Consider the following 27,872-nt stretch of genomic DNA (forward strand, 5'->3'; position numbering starts at 1 on the left):
TTGTTTGTTTTGTTGTTGTATGAACTATTTGTATAATTTGGAAATTAAGCCCTTGTTGGTCTCATCATTTGCAAATATTTTTTCCCATTCTGTAGGTTGTCTTTTTGTTTCATTTATGGTTTCCTTTGGTATGCCAAGGCTTGTAAGTTTGATTAGGTCTCATTTGTTTATTTTTATTTCTGTTGCATTAGGAGACTGATCTAAAATACTAATATGATTTATGTCAGAGAATATTTCACCCATGTTTTCTTTTGGGAGTTTTATGGTGTTAATGTCTAAAATCTTTAAGTCTTTAAGTCATTTTGAGTTTATTTCTGTGTATGGTTAGAGATTGTGTTCTAACTTTATTGATTTATATGTGGCTGTCCCAACTTTCTCAACACCACTTTAAAAATTTTTTTATTCATTTTTATTTATTTATTCGACCATGCTAGGTCTTTCTTGTGGCACGTGGGATCTTTAGTTGCAGCATACAAAGTCTTAGTTATGGCATGTGGGATCCAGTTCCCCTACTAAGAATTGAACCTGGGCCCACTGCATTGGGAGCACAGAATCTTAGTTGCTAGACCACCAAGGAAATCCTCTAATATCACTGTCTTTTATCCCATTGTATATTCTTGCTTCCTTTGTTGACAATTAATTGACACTAGGTGTGTGGGTTTATTTTTGGGCTCTCTGTTCTATTCCATTGATCCATATGTCTTTTTTTGGTGCCAATACCATGCTGTTTTGATTACTGTTGCTTTGTAGTATTATCTGAAATCTAGGGTGGTTATGCTTCCTGCTTTGTTCTTTTTCTTCAGGATTGCTTTGGCAATTCTGAGTCTTTTTTGGTTCCATATAAATTTTAGGATTATTTGTTCTAATTCTGTGAAAAATGTCATGGGTAGTTTGATAGGGATCCAGCCATTGTCATAGAACTGCCTATTTCTGTTTTCAATTTTGTTAATTTTTCTTCCTATTTTGGGGTCTCTGTTATTAGGTTCATATATGTTTATAATTATTTCATGCTTTTGCTGGATTAAACTTTTTATCAGTGTATAATGCCCTTCTTTGTCTGTTGTTACCTGTTTTGACTTAAAGTATATTTTTTTTCCTGACAATTATATAGCCAGTTCAGCTCTATCTTGATTATTGTTTTCATGGAATATCTTTTTCCAGACTTTACTTTCAACCTTTGCTTCAGCCTCTAAAGTGAATCTCTTATAGTTAGATGATAGATGGATCATATGTTTTTTAATTTAGTTTTCCAATCTTTTGCCTTTAATTGAAGAGGCTAACTCATTTACATTTAAAGTAATTATTTACTTATTTATTTTTGGCTTTGTTGGGCCTTCATTGTGTGGACTTTTTCTCCAGTTCAGGCAAGCAGAGGCTACTCTCTAGTTGTGGTGCGTGGGCTTCTCATTGCAGTGGCTTCTCTTGTTGCAGAGCACAGGCTCCAGGGTGCATGGACTTCCGTGACTCTTGGGCCCTAGAGCACAGCGTTAGTAGTTGTGGCGCATGGGCTTAGTTGCTCTGCAGCATGTGGGATCTTCCCAGACCAGGGATCAAACCCATGTCTCCTGCCTGGCAGGTGTATTCTTTACCATTGAGCTTTGTTTTCTTGGGCTCCAAAATCACTACAGATGGTGAATGCAGTCATTAAATTAAAAGACACTTGCTCCTTAAAAGAGGGCTTTCCTGATAGCTCAGTTGGTAAAGAATCCGCCTGCAATGCAGAAGACCCCAGTTTAATTCCTGGGTTGGGAAGATCTGCTGGAGAAGGGATAGGCTGCCCACTCCAGTATTCTTGGGCTTCCCTTGTGGCTCAGCTAGTAAAGAATCTGCATGCAGTGTGGGAGACCTGGGTTTGATCCCTGGGTTGGGAAGATCCCCTGGAGAAGGGAAAGGCTACCCACTCCAGTATTCTGGCCTGGAGAATTCCATGGACTGTACAGTCCATGGGGTTGCAAAGAGTCAGACACAACTGAGCGACTTTCACTTTCCTTCTCCTTGAAAGAAAAGCTATGACAAACAGACAGCATATTAAAAAGCAGAGACATTCCTTTGCTGACAACAGTCCATCTTGTCAAAGCTGTGGTTTTTCCAGTAGTCATGTTATGGATGTGAGAGTTGGACCATAAAGACAGTTGAGTGGCGGAGAATTGATCCTTTGAACTGTGGTGTTGAAGAAGACTTGAGAGTCCCTTGGACTGCAAGGAGATCAAACCAGTCCATTCTAAAGGAAATCAGTCCTGAATATTCATTGGAAGGACTGATGCTGAAGCTGAAGCTCCAAAACTTTGGCTACCTAATGGCAAAAACTGACTCATTGGAAAAGACCCTGATGTTGGGAAAGATTGAAAGCAGGAGGAGAAGGAGACAGAGGATAAGATGTTGGATGGCATTACTGACTGGATAGACATGAGTTTGAGCAAGCTCCAGGATATGCTGATGGACAGAGAATCCTGGAGGACTACAGTCCATACAGTCCCTAGGTTGCAGAAGTGAACTGAAGTGACTTAGCACAAACGTATGACATACTGATTCCGTATTCAAGTATATTGGGAAATGATCACCATAATAAGTCTGGTTAACATCTGTACAAAAGCTGTGTCTTTATGGGAATTGAGAGGTCCTTGGTGATTTTCTGTAATTGTAAAATTATCAGAACTAATATAACATTAGCATCACTGTGTTTTAGGATTTGCATTGAATTATAACATCTCAGTTGGAATAGACTGGTTTATTTTATAGTTTAGAAATGACTTAGAGAGGGTCAGTGTCTCTTGTTTAATGTCACTCAGTAGGTAACTAGTGGGCCTCAGGGGTTGGAAAAGTGAGTGTTAGACTCTCAGTCGTGTCCCACTCTTTGCAACTCCATGGATTGTAGCCTGCCAGGCTCTTCTATCCATGGGATTTTCCAGGCAAGATACTGGAGTAGGTTGCCATTCCTTTCTCCAGGGGATCTTCCCCATCTAGCAATCAAACCTGAGTCTCCTGCATTGTAGGCAGATTCTTTACTGTCTGAACCAGGGGTTGGAGGCCTTAGCTGAAATTGACTCATATAATTTTTCTTTCCAAAGTAGTAGGAACTTTGGATAACTTTCTGTAATTATGCCTTAAAATAGTTTCCTTTGTCTATCCCATGAAGGGTTACTTGAGCAGTAAGGTAACTCTGTGATACAGCTTTTCCATTAGTTATGCAACAGTTATTTCAGGTAAGCTTTCTCAGTTAATGTATCCAAACAACACTTTTTAAGTTTCAGGCCCCAGAACTTGTGGTCAACCTGCCAATTGAACGATGGATAATTACAGAAAGGCATCAAAAACTTCTCTTGAAAGAATTCCAATTTCTGCTGAAGACTTTAGTTTGTAGCAGGAAAAGAATGATGTAAAGACATCAGTCTGGAGTAGATATTCTTTTAATTGCTAGTGATTTTAAGTGTTTATTAAGTATGTAGCATTGTGGTAGTCATTGATGGTAAGGATTCAAGGAAGGTAGAAGACATGATTAGAACTAGAAGTAGGAAATGGACTGGTGTTTAATGATTTACTAAAAATTGCATGGAATACATCCTGAATGCTATTGTTTTCTATATCAGACACTTAAATTTGTTAAAAATTATCTGTATTTTCTTGTTAATAATTGGTTATTTAAGGTTAAAATCTCATTTAATACTCACTACTGCATTATGAAAAAAAACCCAGGAACTGGAAAGTCTGACATTTTTATTTGTTTCAACCAATTTTGCTGAATGTGCACTGGGAAGCAGTGAATCTTATTTTCAAAGCACTATGTTCTCAGAGAGAACTTCGTTTCTAGGGACTGTAGCTTTTTGGGAAGAATTTTATACTCTTGATGCATGCATGCTACGTTGCTTCAGTTGTGTCCAGCTCTGTGGACTGTAGTCCTCCAGGCTCCTCTGTCCATGGGATTCTCCAGGCAATACAGAGTGGGTGCCATTTCCTTCTCTAGGGGATATTCCTGACCCAGGGATCAAACTTGAGTCTCCTGAATTGGCAGGTGGGTTCTTTACCACTAATACCAACTGGGAAGCGCATATTGTTGATAGCTTAAAATAAAAAGTTAAAAATAGTACTTTTTTAGTATAATTAGTACCTTTTTTTGAAAGCAAGAGGACATTTGCCACTCATATAAGAAAAAGTGCAGAAGGTCAGAAAATAACTAAGGTATGTTTTTTAATAACACATTATTTCTATTAAAAATGTAAATGTTGTTTCAGTTACGTGAAACAGATTGCTCACTTAAAGTGAAGCCTAGCAATTTTTCGGTCTTTTAACTCCTCGGTTGCATTTATCTATATTCAGTAGATTTTAAAAAAAATCTTTGTAGCTTTTATTTATACATACAAACTTGATTTATAGAGGTTTTTCTGTTCTTTTTTTCTTTTTGAATGGAGGAATAGTGTGTCTAAAAAGTTTTATAAACAGAATTGTGGATCACCTTTGCTATATCAGGTCTTTATTGTTTAGGCTTTTGTCAGTAAGATGATGTCTACAAAATTATTAGAGTTGTTATAGAATAGCAAAAGAAAATTTTAAATAATTTGGTTACTGGATAAGGTTAGCTAGTACTTTAGAGCCCATTTTTATTTTTAAAATTAGGAACCTTCAGCAGTTTCTACAAGAAATTATATATGTTTGACAACTGTTTTGACAGGTATGTAAAAAAACTTTATCAAGAATAATAACAGAAAAATGTATTTAAATATCAAAAATCCAGGAGCAAAAACATTCTTTTATAGGTAAAAGTGCTATATTTCCAGCTTTTTACTGGAAAATAATGTTAGTCAAAAAATAAATTAATGGTGAAAATCTAATACGGCTTTGGCTTAAGTTTTAATTAATTCCTTTAAATATTATCTTATAGAATAATTTAGAGGCAGAGGGACAACCATGTGAGGACACAGGAGGGAAAAAGAAAAAAAAAGAAAAAAGCCTAGTAAATTTTTTTTAATTGAAATATATTTTATTTACAGTATTAGTTTCAGGTGTGTAGCATAGCGATTCAGTGTTTTTAGAGATTATACTTCATTGAAAGTTATCACAAGATAATGGCTGTAATTTCCTGTGCTGTAGAATACATCCTTGTTGCTTATCTACCTAGTAGGTTTCCAAAATAAAAGATAATATTAATCTGAACAGAGATGAAGGCAGAGAACGTAGAGGACTGTACTACAACAGGAATTATAAAAGCTAGGTCCAAGTAGGTTAGTACAATTAGTAATCCCAGATGGCTCAGTGGTAAAGAATCTGCCTGCCAGTGCAGGAGACCAGAGGTTCACCTTCAGTCTCTGGGTGGGGAAGATTGCCTGGAGGAGGAAATGGCAACCCACTCCAATATTCTTGCCAGGAAAATCCCATGGACAGAGGAGCCTGGCAGGCTACAGTCTGTGGGGTCGAGTCAGACATGACTGAGCATGCACGCACACCAAGTTGAATAAGATGTTTCAGTGAAGGCATAACTGGGTAAGTTTAATTTCTTTCTTTTTTTTGGAAATAACGCTTTGATATAAACATAGTTTGGAGTAAATGAATTGTGTTCTGATCTTTTGAATTTAGGTAGTATTTTTGTTTTAAAATGATGTATAGTTATATGATTAGAGGTGTTTGACTGCCCAAATTTGTTATTTAATAAATTAACCAAGTAAAATAAAAAATGCTACATGCAGTTTGCTTTTGGTGACTAATTTTTATTCATGTTTTTAATCTTTGTTTAGAGGCGTAAATTTAAGTATCAATTTAAGGCATATAGGACAAACTGAAAAGTAAAAAAAAAATCCTGATTTCCATAATACATAGTATACAATCTATTTCTCTTATAGAGGGGCTATAAAATGTAGTATTTTGATTTGTTTATAGTTTGTACTCTGTGGTAAAAGTGTAATAGTTCTTTTAATATTTTAGAAAAAAATTGGTTCTGACTTTTTGTTCATTATTACTGTCTTTTTGTAAACATTATTATTCTTTTAGAGCAGTTTTAGTTTCACTGTAGAGTTGGGCAGAAAGTACATTGTTGTTGTTCAGTTGCTCAGTCGTGTCCCACTCTTTGTGACCCTATGACTGCAGCACACCAGGCTTCCTTGTCCTCCACCATCTTCTGGAACTTGGTCAAACTCATGTCCATTGGGTTGGTGATGCCATCCAACCATAGTGCCCATGTAACTCCCTTCCCCCACACAGGAATAGCATCCCCCACTATCAACATCCCTGCACCAGAATGGTACATTTGTTATAATCGATGAACCTACACTGACACATCATTATCATCCAAAGTCATAGTTTACCTTAGAGTTCAGTCTTAAAGATATCCATTCTGTGGCTTTTGACAAATGTATAATGACATATATCCACCATTATATCATCATACAGAATATTACTATCATTTTTAAACTCTGAGTTCCCATTGGTTTTTTATTTTTTTTAATTTAAATTTATTTATTTTAATTGGAGGCTAATTACAATATTGTATTGGTTTTGCCATACATCAGCTTGAATCAGCCATGGGTGTGCACGTGTTCCCCATCCTGAATCCCTCTCCCACCTCCCTCCCCATACCATCCTTCTGGGTCATTGCAGTGCACCAGCCCCAAGCATCCTGTATCCTGCATCAAACCTGGACTGGTGATTCGTTTCTTAGTTGGTTTTTTAAAATTTTCTTACTTCAGAAGATTTTATTAAATTCCATTGTTCTTTGGAGATGGAAAAAGTCTGTTGACGTTGATTCCCCATGTTTAAAGGGTCACATTAGAAGTAGATTAATGACATAAACAGGTAGTGTATAGTAGGAAAGTCATGTGGGAAAGATCTTACCACCTGTGTATGTGTTTAGTTGCTAAGTCATGTCTGACTCTTTGCAGCCCCCTGGACTGCAGCATCCCAGGCTTCTCTGTCCTTCACTATCTCCCGGAGTTTGCTCAATTCATATCTGTTGAGTTAATGATGCTATCTAACCATTTCATCCTCTGCCATTCCCTTCTTTTGTTGTAAGTCTTTCCCAGAATCAGAGTCTTTTCCAATTTGTTATTTTTGCTTCATTTTCTTTTAGGTTAGTTGCGGTATATCACTTGGAAGTTTTATTTCGCTTTTAGTTGAAATGCTTAGTGTAAAACATTTTACTTCTAAAGTTCCCATGTTTTGATGTCATTTGCCAGAATTACATTAGAACCTCCTTTACGGGCATTTTGCTGTTATTTACTAAGTGGGCATTAACCCTTTTTCATATTGTTTTCAGAGTTTAAAATTTTTTATTTTTTACTATTCAGTTTTGAAAGTAAATTGTAAAAGCTTTTTTTTATGTCTAACCAATTTTTTAAAAATGGTTTTTGCATTTTAAATAACAGATTTTTTTTTTGTTGTTGTTGTTTTCTTAACCCAATAGTTTGCTTGCCTAAACTGGATTTGAAGTAATTCAAACTACTGGACCTCTGCCACGTTACAATATCATAGAAAGAAGCAGGTTTTCAAATAATGGAAGAGTCTAAGACCTCTGAAAATGAAAATCATGAACCAAAGAAGAATGCTTGGGCTCTTTCTGAAGAAAGCAAAGCAGTTAAAGTTATAACTAATCAAACTTTGAAAGCTAAAAATGATAAATCCATAAAAGAAATTGGGACCAATTCTCCAAATAAGAATAGTAGTAAAAAAAATAAGCAAAATGATATTTGTATAGAAAAAACAGAAGTTAAATCATGTAAAGTAAATGCTGCCAGTGTTCCAGGTAAAGATTTAGTCCTTCGAGATCAAAGTCACTGCAAAGCAAAAAAATCACCTAATTCACCAGTGAAAGCAGAAAAGTTACCTGTTTCTCAGGCAAAAGTAGAAAGAGCACCCAGTTTACAGGCAAAAACAGAAAAACCATCAAAGTCACCTAATTCACCAGTGAAAACAGAAAAGACACCCAGTTCACAGGCAATAGTAGCAGAAAAGACACTTAATTCACAGAGGAAAGCAGAAAAAGCACCTGGTTCTCAGATGAAATCAGAAAAGGTACCCAGCCTGCCAGCAGAAGCTGAGAACGTACCCAATTTGCTGTTGAAAGAAAACATGAGACAGACAGAATTACAGCACATTGGAAAAAAAATTCCAAGTTCCTTTACTTCTCTGGATAAAGTGAATATTGGTGTTGCAGAAGAAGAAAAATCTGCTATGGAAAACTCACAACGATCTCAGAAGCAGCAAACGTGTACAGATAATACTGGTGATTCTGATGATAGTGCTTCAGGAACTGAAGACATATCAGATGATTTGAGTAAGTACAACTTAGATTATCCCACAAGTCACATTTTTGGAGAGATTTTTTAATATTAATGTCTTTAAATTTTTTCCTAGTTTAACCATTTTAACTGTGAAAAAGACATTCTTTAGATGGAAAAACATTTATTATGATAGGACAAAGCTTGTGAAAATACGAATTTAGTGGCTTCTGTAGTTGGTACACGCACGGACACATATACTATTTTTAAATGGTCCTGGTAATACAATGCTCATTCATTCACCAAACGTGTATGCCTGTATTGAGTTCCTGTTATATGTCGTTCAGGTATTTACAATGGAAAACCAAAAGAACACAGCCCTAGGTCTCAAGGAAGCTTCTAGTTAGGTGAAGGTATTACAGATAAGTAAGGTGGTAATTTAGTTTAGTGCCAAAAACTTAGAATTGAGAAAGTACATGATTTAATTGAGGTATTTAGACTTTTAGGGCTTCCCTGGTGGCTCAGTGGTAAAGAATCTGCCTGCCAATGCAGGAGACACAGGTTCATTCCCTGGGTTGGAAAGATCCCCTAGAGAAGGAAATGGTAACCCACTCCAGTATTCTTGCCTGGGAAATCCCATGGACAGAGGAGCCTGGCAGGCTGTTACAGTTCATGGAGTGGCAAAAGAGTCGGATACAAGTTAGTAACTAAACGTCAACAACATTTAGACTTTGGGTTGAGAAAGGCATGATGCAAATGTGAGACTGCAAGTGTGACCGAGATTCATCATGCCTGAAATAAGGACTTGAGGAATGTGGCAAAAGATGGAGCTGAAAAAGGCACACAAGAATTAAGAGAGTAAGGGGCCTTTAGGATATGACAGGACCTTATGAGTGTTTTGAGAAGCCACTAAAGAGGTAGCACTGTGATCACATGTATATGTGTGTGTCTTTTTTGGGGGATACAATGCAGCAAATTCTTTGACAGGAACAAAACTGGAAACAGAGATCTGTCAGGACACTGTTGGAATTTACTTGAGAACTATCAGTGTAAAATTAATTTTCTAATGGGATCTTGATATTAGCTTTAATTGATTACTTATAAATATTGTCCATGTCTCTCGAGTAATCTTAATTTTGTTGAAATTAATGAATTTTCCCTGGCAGTCTTTTTTCCTGATGTTTTTGTGGCTAAAAGAATAAAACCTTTTCTTGATGTATAAATAGAAAAAGCTATTTTTAAGTCATTATTTACCACTTTTTGAGAAATGCTAATAAAGAGTTCAGAAATAACTTTTTTTGTTTCTAGTGGTACACAGATAATGGCCTATTGACAGACCTTTATTTATTTATTTTTTTTAATTTAGTAGAGGTACCTGTATGTATGTAAAAAAAAAATTTAATACTTTTATAGATATGGCTTAGGACAAGGCCCCACAAAGTAAGCCAAATTAAAGACAATATCAAATAAATAATAGTACTTGGAAGTTTTTGGATATGGCAAATCTAAACATGACAGTATGTGACTCAGGTTGGGAAATACTGGTGTATGAGATCACTTACAAGGGTCTGGTCACTTTAATTAGTTAAAGCTATGATTTAAAGATTTTTTTTTAAAGGTGACAAAATAAAGTGACAGAGTGAGGTAGTTAAGCTAGTGAGCTCTGGAGTAAAATTTCATAGGTTTTGAATCTTATCTTCCTCACTGAAGAGCTTTGTGATCTTGGATAAGCTGCCTATCCTTTACAACATATCTTCAGTTTCCTCATTTTTTAAAAAAGTGGAGGTGCTGCTGCCTTTGTTATAAAGGTTAAGTGAAATAATTCATAGAATGTTTCATGTAGTCCTTGACACAGTAGGCACAATGGCAGTGAATATCCTTTATTATTATTATTTCTCCAATTCAGTGCAGTTTTGTTGTTTGTTAATGTGGAGAACAAGTTGAACTAGCTTAAGGAAGATAGTAGACCGAGTAGAGGTCCTTTTGGGAGACTTGTTTTAACAAAGTAATAAGAAGGAGTTATAGTAATCATTTCATAAATAAGGGCTTATTTTAAAGAATTTTCTTCAATATGTATAATATTGGCCTTGAAGTCATGTTGATACATAATTAGCTCTTTTTTTTCTGTTTTGTAAATTAAATTTTTACATAGATTTCCCCTTTGTAAATGAAATAGAATAAAATCTCTTTGTCTAGGTCATTGCCTATTTGGACTTAATTTAACATAGGTTATAGACTTTTGATTAATCTCAGGCCCACCTGATTAGTGAATTAATTTTCATTAAGTCCAACTTTGGCTCCTGTGTAGCACTTACACAATTTCTCCTTTTGCCATTCATAAATTTAAAAAATATTTTGAGTGATATCTGCTATGTGCCAGTTACTGATCTAGTCACTGAGAATATAACAATGAACAAAACAGGTAATACTACACTTATGGAGTTAATATTCTAGTGGGAAGAAATAGATGGCGACATAGTAAGTAACAGAAGTATGTAATAAGTTCACTTCAGTTCAGTTCAGTTGCTCAGTCGTGTCCGACTCTGCGACCCCATGAATTGCAGCACACCAGGCCTCCCAGTCCATCACCAACTCCCAGAGTTCACTGAGACTCACGTCCATTGAGTCAGTGATGCCATCTAGCCATCTCATCCTCTGTCATCCCCTTCTCCTCTTGCCCCCAATCCCTCCCAGCATCAGAGTCTTTTCCAATGAGTCAACTCTTTGCATGAGGTGGCCAAAGTACTGGAGTTTCAGCTTTAGCATCATTCCTTCCAAAGAAATCCCAGGGCTGATCTCCTTCAGAATGGACTGGTTGGATCTCCTTGCAGTCCAAGGGACTCTCAAGAGTCTTCTCCAACACCACAGTTCAAAAGCATCAATTCTTCGGCGCTCAGCCTTCTTCACAGTCCAACTCTCACATCCATACATGACCACAGGAAAAACCATAGCCTTGACTAGGTGGACCTTTGCTGGCAAAGTAATGTCTCTGCTTTTGAATATGCTGTCTAGGTTGGTCATAACTTTCCTTCTAAGGAGTAAGTGTCTTTTAATTTCATGGCTGCAGTCACCATCTGCAGTGATTTTGGAGCCCCCCAAAATAAAGTGTGACACTATTTCCACTGTTTCCCCATCTATTTGCCATGAAGTAATGGGACCGGATGCCATGATCTTCGTTTTCTGAATGTTGAGCTTTAAGCCAACCTTTTCACTCTCCACTTTCACTTTCATCAAGAGGCTTTTTAGTTCCTCTTCACTTTCTGCCATAAGGGTGGTGTTATCTGCATATCTGAGGTTATTGATATTTCTCCCGGCATTCTTGATTCCAGCTTGTGTTTCTTCCAGTCCAGCGTTTCTCATGATGTACTCTGCATATAAGTTAAATAAGCAGGGTGACAATATACAGCCTTGATGTACTCCTTTTCCTGTTTGGAACCTGTCTGTTGTTCCATGCCCAGTTCTAACTGTTGCTTCCTGACCTGCATACAGATTTCTCAAGAGGCAGATCAGGTGGTCTGGTATTCCCATCTCTTTCAGAATTTTCCACAGTTTATTGTGATTCACCGATGGTGATAAATATTAAAAATAAAACAGGAAAGGTCATAAAGAATGGAAGAATGATGCTGCTGTGTCTGGTGACGGTGTTTCATATTTAAATTGTCACTGACAAGGTGACATTAGAGCAAATATTTGAAGATAAGAGGTGAGAGAGTGCGCCTGGTAAATATTTGAAGGGAGAATATTCTAGATTTGGGCTTCTCAAACTTTAGTGTGTGTAGGAATCACCTGGGAAGTGTATTAAAATTCAGATTCTTGGGCTCCATTCTCTGGGGTTTTTATTTAGAAAGTTAAGAGTTTGATGCTGGATTTCTAGCAAGCTCCTTAATGAAACCGCTGCTGCTGCTGGTGGTCAGGATCATGCTTTTGGCAGCAGAACCTATTAGTAACTCATCTTTTTACTTTTCACTTATACCACCCTTCCTTATGTTTTCAACATAGCAGCCAGAATGATCCTGTTAAAATTATTCAGATTGTGTTACTGCTATTCAGAATGTTTCAGTGGTTTTCAATATATTAGAGTAAAAGCTAGTGTCCTTGCTGTGACCTTGTGATTTTTGACATTCCCCCCTGCTTCTCTGATCTCATTTATCTACTTCTTATCCTTTTTCTCTGTTCCAACAGCATGATTTCCTTACAGTTCCTCAAATGTGAAGGCAAGTGGTCACCTATTGTCTTTTGTATTTGCTTTTTTCTTTGCCTGGAACACTCTTCTTCCAGATGGCCACATGGCTAGCTGTCTTACTTCTTCACCTTCTCATTGAGCCTTTTGCTGGGTTGCTTATCTAAAATTTATAACCCTTACCTCTACTTCTGGCACTCCTTATTCCTTGTACTATTTTAATTTTTCTCCAAAGTTCTTATTATCATGTCATATTTAAAGTTTCTCCCACTTACATTTTTATGTTTCAAGATACAGTTCATACACCATAACATTTGCCATTTAAAAATATACAATTGAGTGTTTTTTTAGTGTATTTATGGAGAAGGCAGTGGCACCCACTCCAGTACTCTTGCCTGGAAAATCCCATGGGCGGAGGAGCCTGGTAGGCTGCAGTCCGTGGGGTCGCTAGGAGTCAGACACGACTGAGCGACTTCACTTTCACTTTTCACTTGCATGCATTGGAGAAGGAAATGGCAACCCACTCCAATGTTCTTGCCTGGAGAATCCCAGGGATGGGGGAGCCTGATGGGCTGCCGTCTATGGGGTTGCACAGAGTCGGACACAACTGAAGCGACTTAGCAGTGTATTTATAAAATGTGTAGACATTACCACTGTCTAAATCTTGAATATTTTCACCACCTCTAAAAGAAATTCCATACCCATTAGCAGTCACTACTCATTATCCTGTCCTCCTAGGTACTGCCAACCACTAATTTAGTTTCTGTCTCTGTAGATTGCCTCTTTTATATGAACAAAATCGTGAAACGTGGCCTTTTGTGTTTCACTTCTTTCACTTAGTATATTTTAAGATTCGTCCATATTGTAGGTATTGGTATATCATTTTTTCTCATTGCTAAGTAATACTCCAGGTATGCCCTTCTTGTGGTAGGAGACATATCACCTCCAGAGGCACACTGTTTTTGTTCAGAAAATTAGTGTTATCAAAAGAAAGAACCTACTTTCAGGGTTCTTGTAGATGGCATGTAGAGTGGCTTTTCAGGGCAGCAGGGAGAGGTTTATTGATTATCTATGAGCATTTACTTTTAGATTTGTCCAAGTCAATTTAACACTCTGTTATTGTCATCTCTGGTCTAGGCATTGTATTAAACTCTGAAGGTACAAAAGTGAATAAGACCTGGTCATTAGCATCAAGGAATTCATTATCTCATGTAACATGTAGATAAATGAATACAAATTACATTACTGTGAAAATGAAATAATAGAGAGTGCTCGGAGAATATAAATATCAAACTGTCTTCTGAAACAGATGAAGCTTAAGCTGAATTTTGCAGGACAGGTAAACAGTACTAATTGAAGTGGGACGGGCCTTGATAGTAGAGGAAACAGAGCATATGAAGGCATTGATCCTTGGAGCGCAGTGATCCATTGTAACACATTTGTTATGAATGAAGTGGAAAGTGTTAGGGCAGGATATAAGGTTGGAGATATAGACTACTTAGCTCTTTTTAATGGAAAAGGCAATGGCACCCCACTCCAGTACTCTTGCCTAGAAAATCCCATGGATGGAGAAGTCTTGTAGGTGCAGTCCATGGGGGTCGCTAAGAGTTGGACATGATTGAGCGACTTCACTTTCAATTTTCACTTTCATGCATTGGAGAAGGAAATGGCAACCCACTCCAGTGTTCTTGCCTGGAGAATCCCAGGGACGGGGGAGCCTGGTGGGCTGCCGTCTATGGGGTCACACAGAGTCGGACACGACTGAAGCGACTTAGCAGCAGCAGCAGCTCTTTTTTAAAAAATTTTAAATTTTTTATTTTCCATTTTAAGTCTTTATTGAATTTGTTACAGTATTGCTTCTGTTTTATGTTTTGGCTTTTTGGCCATGAGACATGTGGGATCTTAGTTCCCCAACCAGGGATTGAACCCCCACCCCCTGCATTAGAAAGTGAAATCTTAACCACTGGACCATCAGGGGAGCCCCAGCTCTGTTTTTGAGGTCTTGGCTTAAAATCTCAGAAAAGCCTTCCCTGAAAGTTTATCTCCTCCATTACTTGTTTTTTTTCCTTTATAGCATTTGCACAACTTGGAATTATTGTATTTAAACTGTTGACAGCCTGCAAGAGGACAAGTACTGTGTGTTTATTCTGAACTTTATGAGAGCCCATTAGTTATTTTAAGCATGAGAGTTACATGATTCAATTTGTATTTTAAAATATCACACTGGTGGAGCATGCATTATTGCATGTTGGAACCTACTCTATTCCAAGTATATATTGATAGGTGCTAGAAATGCATGGATTGAAAGCACATAGTCTGTGCCTTAAAGAGATTGCAGTCTAGCTAGGAGAAACAAAGAAAAAATATTGATGTGGTTGAAATATCTATTGAGTTCAGTGAAAGCAAAAAGAAGGACCCTCATAGATTTGTGTATTTGTGGTCTGGAGTATATATATTCTTTTAGCTCATACTTTATAGTGATAAAGTCACTGAAGTGACTAGTTCAGTGAGTCACCTTTGGGATTTAAAGTAGTTTTATATCATATTTACTTTGGAGATTCTGCAAGATAGTATGTTACATTAGCCTTGTATAGTGAGTCTTAGTCATAGTTGTCTTTTTTGATGTAGGTGGGTCAGAAGAAGATAGACATTTGACCCATGAAGTAGTTTTTTGTGTGTGAATTTTGATATCATGTATATCTTTTACTTAATATTTTATGTAGGTATACCAATTTGCACTACCAAGGAAAAATATTTTTTCTGTATGTGTATACATTGAATGTCTGTTTTTCATTAAATTTTTTTAAATTTACCAATTCTGTTGATGGTAACTAAGTGATTGCTTCCTTTTCTAGGTAAAATGAAGAGTGATGAATCTAATAAAGAAAATTCTTCAGAGATGGACTATTTAGAAAATGCCACTGTGATAGATGAATCTACATTGACACCTGAGCAGAGGCTAGGCTTGAAACAAGCAGAAGAACGCTTAGAAAGAGATCACATCTTTCGACTTGAAAAAGTATACTATATTGTTTTAGTTATTTGGAGGAAAATGCATGTTCAACCAAGTACAGCTCTTTTTATTTTTCTTACAGTATTCCTTAAGCAGAGATATCACTCATTTTCCCTTCCTTCCCTCTTCTTTTCTTCTTTTCTCCCTCTCTTTCGCTCCGTTGTTCAGCAAATCCTTTCATCTGTGAGTCTTCATTCTTTCATCCCAGGGCTTGACAAACTATGGTCTATCACCTTGTTTTTGTTTTCTAAAATTGTAGTAAAATAAATACCTCATGTTTTTATGAACAGTTTTATTGGAACACAGCCATGTCATCCTTATTATCTATGGCTGCTTTCTTGCTCCTATGGCAGAGTTGAGTTTTGAATACTTGGTGCAGTGTATTTGGATCACTAAGCATAAAATATCTACTCTTTACCAAAAGCATAAAATATTTACTGAAATATTACTTTGTTCCTTTACAAAAAGTGTGCTGACCCCTGATTTACTCATTTATCAAATAGATATGGAGAGCTTGTTACGTTCTAGATACTGTGCTAAACACTGGGGATATATTGGTGAATATGGCACAGTGTCTGCCCATTAGAAGTTAACAGTCTGTTTGGAGTGCCAAATAGCAAATACTACAGGATATACTAAACTTTCTTCCTTCCCTCTGGGTTTTCTCTTTCTCTTTTCTCCCATATTTACTGAGTATCTTCTGTGTATTAGGAACTGTTCTAGCCATTGGTATCTTGTTCCTAAGTACTTATTAATTCCCTGACCTAGAAATACACATTCCCAGCGTTAACAACAAAAACACTGCTAGATGTTGAAAGAAAGAAACATAAATCATCTTGTTCTTAAACAGATTCTTGGGATATTTGTTAGTATGCATACAGGGAAATATTAGGTTGGTGCAAAAGTAAGTATGGTTTTAGACCCTGAATTTTAAATCTTTATAACTAGGCTCAGACACATCTTTATTAATCAAAATAGGAACCATTATAATCATCGCATTTTTGCCAATGAGAAATAAGTTTGTTTATTCCTGTAGCATAAAAATACATGCTTGATTCAACGAACTCTTGGAAAGCATTTTCCCTGTAATGGTTTCTCCAGGATTCAGAACACGGTAGTGGATCAGACTGGCAGCAGACCACCAGTGACCGTGACATTTTTTGGTGCAAGTTTGACTTTGGGAAGTGCTTTGGAGCTGCTGCTCGGTCCACCCACTGAGCTGGTTGTTGCTAGTTGTGTAAAATCCACTTTTCATCACGTCTTCTTTCATCACTCATCAACTTCTCCTGTAGTTACAAGAGGATCAGTTTTGATGATCCTCTCAGTTGGTCATTGTCACCTTCCAGTGGCCAGCCATTATGCTCCTCATCTTCAAGGCTCCCATTTCCTTTACAAAACTTCTCGAGCCACCACTGTACTAAACCTTCATTAGCAGTTCCTGGCCAAATGCGTTGTTGATGTTGCAGGTTGTCTCTGTTGCTTTATAACTCATTTTTAACTCAAATAAGAAAATCACTGGAATTTACTTTTTTGTCTAACATCATTTCTATAGTCTAAAATACATATAAAATAAACAGAGGTAATAACTCATTAGCAAAAAACATAAAGCAAGAAATGGGCATTCAAATGATGTATAACATAACTTTTATTTAAGAATGTATTCCAATATCAAATGGCAAATTTCAGCAATGCAGACTTGGAATTACTTTTGCACCAACCTTATATAATAAATATAATAAATACTTATCATTTCTGATAAATAGGGAAAGAAAGAAATGGTGTGATTTTATATAACTTAGAGAAAAGGTCATATCTAAATTGAAGAAGGCAATCCTGAGTCATTAGTAAAACTTATGAAAAAGTAGTTATCCTGTGAAAGTAGGAAGGAATATCAAAGAGTATATAAAATAGGAAAGAGTTTGGCTTATATAGTTTCAGACAATCCTAGTTAGAAGGAAGTCTTTTTTTCAATTTGCTGTTTCACAGAGTTCTGTCTTTCCTCTCACTTTCTCTGTCCTAAGTCTGGAATTAGTCTGGATCTGTGTATTATCAGGATAAATATTGAATACTTGTGTGCCATGATCTTGTGATAAAAAGCTAGAATTGGGGCATACATGGCTTCATTATACTGCTTTTCTAGGGTTTCTTTTAGAGAAAGACATGTAAGCAAATAATAATAGTAGTAACAATATTGTTTGAAAATGGGTTCCCAACTTGAGTTGGGGTATAGAGGCATAAATTTGGGAATGCTTTATAAGAAAGTGACATTGGAACTGAGTTTGCAAAAATGGCTAGGAGTTGAGTAGGTGGGTTGGAGAATGGTGGTGTAGGTAAATTGTATGACATGTATAAAGGAAAGGTGAAATGTGTTTTCAAGGGATAGAAGCAGGGGACTAGGTGTGAAAATGTATAGTATATGAAGTGGGAAAAGTCACTTGTTGGGAAAAGGAAGAAGTTGGGGTGGAATGGATATTTGATAGTAGTAGGAAAGAAGGGCCTGAGGTGAAAGAAATCTTGAAAGCATGTAAAACATATTGTTGTTGAATTTAAATAGTAATGATGTAAAATCAGCATGCCAGTACCAGCATAGATGTCTATAAACTCTTCTTTTTCTGATACCTTTTTGGTTTTCATGCCCTCCAAAACCTCTTGTTTTCAATCCATTATATTCTTAGATAAAACTTTTCTTTACCAATTTTAAATACTCATTAAGAATATTCTTACCAGCTTGCTTTTGATTGCATCAGGTATTTGGTTCACAGTTTACCTGTGGATTGTCTAACCTAAGAGTAAAGACGTAGACTTTTTAACCTGTAGCAAGAAGGAATAAACCCAAACTGTTAGATCTGGGTCCCCAACCTCCGGGATCTAATACCTGATGATCTGAGGTGAAGCTGATAGAATAGTAATAGAAATAAAGTGAACAATATATGTAATGTGCTTGAATCATCCTCAAACCATCTCTCCCCATCTGTGGAAAATTTACCTTCCATGAAACTCATCGCTGGTGCCAGAAAGGTTGGGGATCAATGTAGATCAAAAGAGTAAATTTCCCCATGTGTGCATGCATGCTCAGTCGTGTCCAACTCTTTTTGACCCCACGGACTGTAGTCCACCAGACTCCTCTGTCCATGGAATTTTCCAGGTAGAATACTGGAGTGGGTTGCCATTTCTTACTCCAGGGGAATCTTCCCCACTCAGGGATCAAATCCAGTCTCTTGTGTCTCCTGCATTGACAGGTGGATTCTTTATGACTGTGCCACCTGATACTAAGTGTTAAATATTGATTATGAAATACTTAGATTCTCCATGCTCAGGAATCTTTTTTTTTTTTAATTACAGCTTTTATTTTTTCCAGTTTTATTGAGAAGTAATTGACATACATTGACTGTATAAATTTAAGGTATATAGCATGATGATTCCATTTACATGGATTGAAATAATTACCACGGTAGGTTTAGCTAACATCTTCTCATATAGATGCAATAAAAAGAAAAAAGTAATAAATATTCTTTGATGAGAACTTTTAGGATTTACTCTCAGCAACTCTCTTATATATCGTAACAGCAGTGCTCATTATATTCCTGGTGCTTATTTATCTTATAAGTAGAAATTGGTACTTATTATCCACACTTCTCCAGTATTCTCGTCTTCTCCCCTCTGCCTCTGGTAATCAGAAGTCTGATCTCTTTTTCTTTGAGGGATTTAAAAAAAATGATTCCATATAAAAGTGAGATCATAGAGTATTAATCTTTCTCTATCTCACTTATTTTACTTGGCATAATGCCTTCAAGGTCCATCCATGTTGTAGCAAATGGTAGGATTTTCTCATTTTTTTTTAATGGCTGATTTGATTCCTGGGCTGGGAAGATCCGCTGGAGAAGGGATAGGCTATTCACGCCAGTATTCTTGGGCTTCCCTTGTGTTTCAGCTGGTAAAGAATCCGCTTGCAATGCAGGAGACCTGGGTTCCATCCCTTCCATCAGGGAAGATCCCGTGAAGAAGGGAAAGGCAACCCACTCCAGTATTCCTTCCTGGAGAATTCCATGAACTGTATAGTCCACAGGGTCATAAAGAGTCAGACACGGCTGAGCGACTTTCACTTTCCTTTTCTTTGCTTCTTCATATAGACATTTATTGCTATGAACTTTCCTCTTAGAGCTGCTCTTGCTGTATCCCACGGGTTCTGGTATGTTATTTTTCCAATTTTGTCTCAAGAAACTTTTATTTCCCGTTAATTTTTTGTTTGGTCCATTGGTTGTTCAGGATACAAATCTTTATTTTAGCTGGTCTACGTAAACTTACCAATGTGTTTGTTAATGGTAAAATAAAATAATATAACTATAATAAAGAAATTTTTAAATATTGTATTTTTCATGTGTCCCTTCTGTGAAACTAGAAGCTTCATGATGATGAGGACATTTTTGTCTTATTTACTGTTATGCTGAATACAGTACCTTGCACATAGTAGTTGGTTAGTAATTAAGAGATAGTTTGCATCCTGGTTAAATAAATGGGTTTTGGAGTCACTGGGTCTTAGTTCTGCCACTTACTGATTAAGTAAGTGGTTAGAATTGGTAAGTTATTTAACTTCTTTAAACTGATTAACATTGGTAAGTTATTTAACTTTAAACCTCAGATTATCATTAAAATGGAGTTGATAGAAATTTGCTTATTGGGCTATGACAGATAGTAGAGATAAAGTTCTTGGTCAGTGCCTGGTGTATGCTAAGTACGAAATAAAGATTAGCTACTTGTAGAAATGAGTTATTTTACCAAGTAGGGCAATTTTTATTACTTCATTTTTACAGCCATAGAAGCAGGTTTAAGTGTTAGAAATTTATCCAAGATGAGTTGAGATGTCATTTCAGGCCTTTTGTCTCCCCAGTCAGTGTTATACCAAGCTTTTCTTACTTAAAGATTCCAGGCATGTCTTGTCTGCTCACATTTTACATTTGAAAAAGTTGTCTGATAAGAGGGCATATGATTTCCTTAGTGACGTCATCAATATTCATGGCTTTAGGTATTTTGTATTTATGCGTTCAACTCCTCAGTCCAGCCATTCTTGCCACTTCCACAATTCTTACCTTGAACCAAGTCAGTGTCATCTGGATTATTGCAGTGTGCTTATAATAGCAGTAAGTTCTTTTTGTTTCTTTTCTTGATAAAGAAGGCAAGTGATCCCTGTTAATAGATTAGATCTTGTAATTCTCTGCTCAGAAGTCTTCAGTACCTTTCCCTCACACTTAGAATCCTTAGAGTCCTTAATAAGGGGCCTTGTGATCTGACTTCTATTACCTCTCTCTTCAGTCCTAGTAGCTTTTTTTTTTGCAGTTTCTTAAATTAAGCACATTCCTTCCTCAGGGTCTTAGCATTCACATTTCTCTTCACTTGAAATGTCTTCATACATCCATACAACTCAGTCCTTTACTTCCTTTAAGTCATTTTTATCAGTAAATGATGATTCTATTTTTAAAAAGAAGATACCTCCCTTAAATTCCTATTTTTTTATTTGTGCATTTATTTATTACCTTTCTATCTTAGAATGTAAATTCATGAGGACAAGAATTTTCATCTATTTTGTTTACTCCTAGAGAATATTTGACATATAGTATGAGCTCAGAAAATATTTGGTGAATTAAGAAGTAGTTATGGTCGGAAACTAAGAGAAGTCTCTGTGAGGGCTTAATTCATTCCCCAATAAGGACAGGTTTGAAGTAATTTTAAAGAAATGACTAGATTGAACTGATTTTTCTTACTTGCTTATTGCCTTGGGCAGATTTCTTAATTCTAGGGGTTTAGTTGCTTTGCCAGTAAAATGAGGAATTCCTCATAGGGGTATTGTAAGGTTAATAATGGATACTCTATATAAGTGAAAGCTATGTTTATTTTTGATCTGTGGCAGGACTGTTGCTAAATTGGGGCAGGTTCTTATTTAAAGGAAATTGTGTTATGTTCTGAAGTAAGAGAATCTTTTTGCAGCCTATTGAAGGTCAATAATGGCACCCCACTCCAGTACTCTTGCCTGGAAAATCCCATGGACGGAGGAGCCTGGTGGGCTATAGTCCATGGGGTCGCTAAGAGTCGGACACGACTGAGCGACTTCACTTTCACTTTTCACTTTCATGCATTGGAGAAGGAAATGGCAACCCACTCCAGTGTTCTTGCCTGGAGAATCCCAGGGACGGGGGAGCCGGGTGGGCCGCCGTCTATGGGGTCGCACAGAGTCGGACACGACTGAAATGACTTAGCAGTGAATGTCACTATGAGGTAAAAATTAAGCATTGCTGCAATTTCAGTGTAAGGAACTAGAAACAATTTTAAAATTCAACATAAATTCATTGTGTTTGGTAATTTTTTATTGTACCATCTTAGGGTCTTTGGTGGATTTCGTCTTGGCTTTGATTCAGATGTACATGAAATTAAATCAGTGTCTACCTTGTAATACTGTTGTATCCTTGTAAAAGTTACAAGCTCTGTGAGCTTTTTTCCCCCCAGGTGTATAAAATGAAGACAATACCAATGTAATAGGATTATTAGGGGAGTTAAAATGATAAATTTTATGTTGAACATCTAGCATAGTGCCTAGCATATAACGGACCCTTTGAAATTTTTAATTTTTTATTATTTCAAGATTGCATGTATAAAGTATGATTTAAGTATTGTGACTGCTACTTTCCATGTGTCGTAATTGTTTTTCCTTTCAGAGTAGTTACCTCAAGAGGTTATCCATTTATTCCCAGGTGATTGTAACTGATTAGAGTGTTTTCACAACTCATCTTTTGGAGTTGTCTTCTGTATTTATAGTATTTGTTGTTTGTTTAGTCGCTAAGTTGTGTCCGACTCTCTTGTGACTCCATGAACTGAAGCCTGCAAGGTTCCTCTGTCCGTGGGCTTTCCCAGGCAAGAATACTGGAGTGTGTTGCTATTTCATTCTCCAGGGGATCTTCCTAATTCAGGAATCAAACCTGCATCTCATGCATTGGCAGGCAGATTCTTTACCACTGAGCCACCAGGGAAGCCCCATATTTGTAGATTCTTTTGAAATCCCCAATTTGAGAGTAGATTTTATCTTTTATAGGAATCAAAAAGACAAATTTTGAAACCAATTTTTGGCAGTGTTGGAATAACACTAAATAATAATACTGCCTTTCTTATTTTATAATGAATTCTAAAGACTATATTAGATGAATATCAAACATATTTAGGACTATCATGATATTGTTTGAAATTAGTATATTATCTCCTATGATGACTACTTTAAAAGGACACCTACCTCTTGGGTGTATGAGTATTGAATTGTTTATTAAAAAGCATTACTTCACTGCTTATTTTTGCCTCATATATTTACATAGTTGTTGTATTAACATATGTAGTAAAAAATTTTACTGTTTCTGTTTTCTGAAAAAATGTGTTTTTAACTTTTTTTTTAGCGCTCACCAGAATATACCAATTGCCGATATCTATGCAAACTTTGCTTAATTCACATTGAAAACATCCAGGGAGCTCATAAACATATAAAAGAGAAACGACATAAGAAAAACATTTTGGTAAGTCTTTTTAGAAAATATTTATTTATTGAATGATAAACCTGTATGAAATATTTTTATTAATGAAACTAAAAACCAAGTGTTTGTCCATTCTTATAGTAATAACTGATATGATAGTGTTGAAAGCTGTGATTTCCCTCCTTCTGTTAGATGGTCAGGAGGGGAACCTGCTCAGTGACCAGTTTGCTCATCCTAAAGTATGTTGTGATTCCTAAGCTTAAAAGTCAGGTATAGTCAGTCCAACTGGTTTTTATTGAGTTCTTATGTGTTAGCTCTATGGAGTGGTGAATAAGATAGTCATGGTTCTTGCCCTCAGAGTTTCTAAAGTATTGGTGAAAGCATACAATGAATAAGGATTTAAGTATGATGAGTTTCATTAAAGGGGGAATTGTAATACTAAGGAAGTATACAGAGGATATTTTACTTAATGTAGAGGAGGGATGATTTCTTTAAGAAAGTGACATTTAAATTGTTGAACCTTGAAGTAGAGGTTTAAAAGGCAGAAAGCTAAAGCATAGAAGGATGAGATGAGAGCATTTTACACAAAAAAGCAGCATGAATAAAGGTCTCTAAATTGTGAAAGGACATGACATATGAGGAACTGAAAGAGTCTAGTATGACTGGAGCAAGAGAGCTAGGGGAAAAGTGGTATAAGGTGAAGCTGGAGAAGTCTAGATCACGCAGGGCCTTTGGGAATTCATATGTGATAAGTTATTAGAATGTTTTCTTTTTGAAATTCATTAGTATGTTAGCTACTTAATTTTTTTCTTTTCAAAATTATAATAATAATTCTATATAACTTCTTACTTATCTCTAAGATATCCTCTCTGAGAAATACTCTTTTACTTGACCTTTCCAGCAAGTCTGTGTTACAGATATTTTCTTCATGTTCCTATAGTGACTTGATCAGAAAACCTTACACTTATGTACTATAAATATCTGTGCTTCTCTTCTCTTGCAGACTTCAGTATGTAAATGTTTTCAAGGACAGATTTAATTTCTTATTTATTTATTTTTCTTCATTCCTAAGTACAGTATCTGACGCATAGTTGGTGATCAGTACATTTCTATTGGAAGAAAAATTCATTCAAAATATTCAACAACTTGGAAGAGAAATCACTCAAATTTTATCAGCCTATTTTTATTCAATTAGCATTTCAGAAGAGTTGATAGAGACAAAGTGGTAGTTTAAGAGATAATAACTGAGAAATTTCAAGAAATGTTGGAAGGTGCTGATCACTAGTTGCAGGAAGCTCAGGGAATTCCCAAAAAACTTAAAAAGAAAGTCATTACACATTATATACATTACAGAGAAATTTTAGAATATTAAAAAAAAACCAAACCAACCTTAAAATCAGCTATCCTGAACTTTTAGTGAAGTTGGAATAGTAAAGACTGGATTTACCTTCTTGAAATAAGCAATAAAACAAAAAGAGAAATATGACTAATAATTTTTTTCTTTAGGCAGTGAAGGACTGACAGTGAAAACAAATGAGCTCAATGATTACTTCAATTTAAGAGAGTTTTCAGATTGTACAAATGGGAGCAGAATGCAATGGACTCCCAGAGATGAGGAGATGAACTTGACTTCAGGGAGTACAGTGTGGCTAGAGTTTGTAGGACAGAAAAACAGAAAAGAAAGCTATACAGGCAGAAACTCAAAGATCTATGAACAGTTCCCTCAGAATATTTAGTGCAGTACTGATACTGATTGGTGCACGCCTGTGAGAAAGCTGCCTGAAGTCAGGGAAAGAACCATCTGAAGGGATTAGAATAGTGCTTGGTGCGCCTCCAAAACCGCAAATAGTATCTTCCAACTGTCCAGACTGGAAAACCTCATGAGACTTCCCTTGTGGTCCAGTAGTTAAGATTTAGCGCTTCCAATGCAGGGGACCTGGGTTCAGTCCCTGGTCAGGGATCTTGATCCAGTATGCCACAACTAAAGATCCTACATGCTGCAACAAAGATACCACATGCTGAAACGAAAATGAAAGATCCCGCGTGCCCAAACTAAGACTCAGCGCAAACAGTGAGTGCATTAAAATGAGCTAAACCCCAAACTCAAATAGCTAATCTGCAAATAAGAAAAACCTTGAAAGGAAGAGTTGTATTTTTACCCATATATGTAACAGCTTCACATGAAATCTACAATGATATTCAGACTGCTACTAGGATCTTCTCCAAAGTATAACTTTCTTGATAATATGAACAGAATCTTATTTAAAATAAAGCCTTCTTGGACTTCCCTGGTGGTATAGCAGATGAGAATCCACCTGCTACTGCAGAGGACGTGAGTTTGATCCCTGGTCTGGGAGGATTTCACATGCTGTGGATCAGCTAAGGCCATGAGCCACAACCACTGAACATGAGGGCTGCAGTTACTGAAGCTCACATGCTGGAGCTCGTGTGCTACAACAAGAGAAGCCACCACAGTGAGAAGCCTACTCTTACACTGCAAGTAAGAGTAGCCACTGCTCTCTGCAGCTAGAGGAAGCCTGTGTGCAGCAATGAAGTCCCAGCACAGCCAAAAATAAATAATAAGAAAATAAAAATTTTAAAAAGGCCTAGTGTAGCTGGATAAATAAATAAATAAATATGTATTTTTTTGAATGGAAAAGCAAAAAGAAAAACCTCATACTTTGTGGGAAGTTGGGTAAAATAATCAGAAAGATCTTATTTCAGTAGTGGGGAATCTTTAACCCTAAGCTAAATCTGGTGCCAACTAAAAAATTCTGAAGGTAAGACACCAAAAAATAACCTATTTTCAATTATTTCATGTCATTATAGAAAAAAGCTTGAGAATATTTTTAGGAATACAAAATGTCCATCCTCCCCTGAAAGTTCACATTGTCTGCCATTCAGTCAAAAATTATCTGGAGTACAAGGCAGCAGGAAGATACAAATTGTGAAGAGAAGAAAGATCAGTCAATCAAAAGCAACCTTGAACTGACACCGTAGAATTGGTAAAGAAGGACATTAAGACAGTTAATATAACTACTCTTGATGTTCCTAAAAATAGAGACTTGGAAGATATAAAAATGATTCAAATTGAACTTACAGAAATGCAAACTATAATGTCTAAGATGAAAAATACAGTATGTAGGATGGCAGATGAGACATTGCAAAAGAAGAGGTTGGTGAACTTAAAGATATAGGAATGGAAGTAAATAATGAAACAGAAAAAAGAACTTGGAAAAAAGAGCATCATTGAGCTCTGGGATAATTGATATTTGTATCATTCCTTCATAAACTCTTCAGAACATTGAGGAGGAATGCTTCCCAACCCAGTCTATAAGGACCATATTACTCTAATACAGGAACCAGAAGAGGATATTACAGTGAAAGAAAACTTCAGATCAGTATCCCTCATTATAACTGCAAAAATTCTAAACATTATCTTAGAAAATTGAATCCAACAATATGTTTAAAGAAGGAAATACAAAATGACCAAATAGGAATTTATTCCAGGAGTGCATTTTTGGTTTAACATTAGAAAATGAATCACTGTAATTAATTAGCATTAATTAATTAACTATAATCATATTAACAAACAGAAAAAGAAAAACATGTGATCATCTTAGTAGATGCTGAAAAAGCATTTTAAAAACTCCTGATTAATAAAAATCTCAGCAGACTCGGAATAGAAGGGAACTTTCTTCACATCCTAAAGAACATCTGTGAAGAAGTTACAACTAACATTATACTTAATGGCGAAAACTGAATGTTTTCTTCTTAAGATAGGAAAAAGACAGGTATGAAAATGGTATAGCTGTGGAAAACTGTATTGTAGTTCCTCAAAAAGTTAAAAATGGAATTACTATATGATCCAGCAGTTATACTTTTGAGTATAAACTCAAAGGAATTGAAAGCAGGGTCTTTAAGTGATATTTGTACCACCATATTCATTATAGCATTATTCACAATAGCTAAAACATGGAAGCAACTCAGCTGTCAGCAGATGAATGGATAAACAAAATGTTACATATACATACATTGAAAAATACTGCCTTAAAAGGAAGGTAATTCTGATATGTCACAACATGGAAGAACCTTGAGTAAGTTAATGCTAACTGAAATAAGCCAATCATAAAAAGACAAATACTGTAATTATTCCACTTATATGAGATACTTAGAGTAGTCAGAATCATAAAGACAGAGAGTTGAATGGTGGTTGTCTGGGGAGATGGAGGAATGGAAAGGTTTCAGTTTTACAAGATAAAAAGAATTCTGCTGATGTGTGATGGTGATGGTTGTACAACAAATGAATGTACTTAATTCCATTGAATTGTACTTGTAAAAATGGTTAAGATAGTACATTTTATGTTATGTGTATTTTATTACAGTAAAAAAAATTGGGGAAAAAGATAGATATGTTCACTCTTAACCACTTTTATTCAGCGTTTTATTCGAAGTTCTAGCCAGTGAATTCAGACAAGAGAAAGAAAGGAAAGCTATCTAAGTTGGAAAAGAAGAAGTACAACTATATTTGTAGGTAAATGTGATTATTTATATAGAATATTCAGTGACGTCAGGGAATTATTAGAGTTAATGAATTTAGCAAGGTTGCAGAATACAAACTCAGCATGCAAAAGTCAGTTGTATTTTTATATACTAATAATGAATAGTACAAAAGTGAAATTCAAAAAACTACTATTACAATAGCATCAAAAATATGCAAAATTATGCACAGAAATTATAAAACATTCCTGAGAGAAATTAAAGAAGAGCTAAAGAAATGCAGAAATAAACCTTATGTGTTGGAAGAACTAATATTATTAAATTTCTTTCTAAACTGATCTGTACACTCAGCCCAATCCTGAACAAAATCCTGAATTGAAAGCCTAATTCTAAAATTCATCTGGAATATACACTGCTATATTTAAAATAGATAAGCAACAAGGACCTACTTTATAGCACAGGAAACTATA

At 36.0% G+C, this 27,872-nt stretch overlaps 1 protein-coding gene across 10 annotated transcripts in view; it reads left to right on the forward strand.

Moving 5' to 3' along the window:
• The window catches only part of TUT4 (terminal uridylyl transferase 4), a 129,216-nt gene that overhangs the window by 23,351 nt on the left and 77,993 nt on the right, over positions 1-27,872 (forward strand). For 9 of the 10 annotated variants that reach the window (XM_019957473.2, XM_019957469.2, XM_019957474.2 and 6 more), the window contains exons 2-4: positions 7,388-8,257; positions 15,237-15,400; positions 22,828-22,944. In XM_019957473.2, coding sequence (XP_019813032.2) covers positions 7,477-8,257; positions 15,237-15,400; positions 22,828-22,944 — 1,062 coding nt within the window. In that variant the 5' untranslated portion in view covers positions 7,388-7,476. Of the gene's footprint in view, positions 1-5,359; positions 5,476-7,387; positions 8,258-15,236; positions 15,401-22,827; positions 22,945-27,872 lie in introns of those variants that run through there. The other variant, XM_070786533.1, reaches the window with a different exon arrangement.

The sequence above is a fragment of the Bos indicus genome, chromosome 3, assembly GCF_029378745.1.
Source record: "Bos indicus isolate NIAB-ARS_2022 breed Sahiwal x Tharparkar chromosome 3, NIAB-ARS_B.indTharparkar_mat_pri_1.0, whole genome shotgun sequence".
Taxonomy (NCBI): domain Eukaryota; kingdom Metazoa; phylum Chordata; class Mammalia; order Artiodactyla; family Bovidae; genus Bos; species Bos indicus.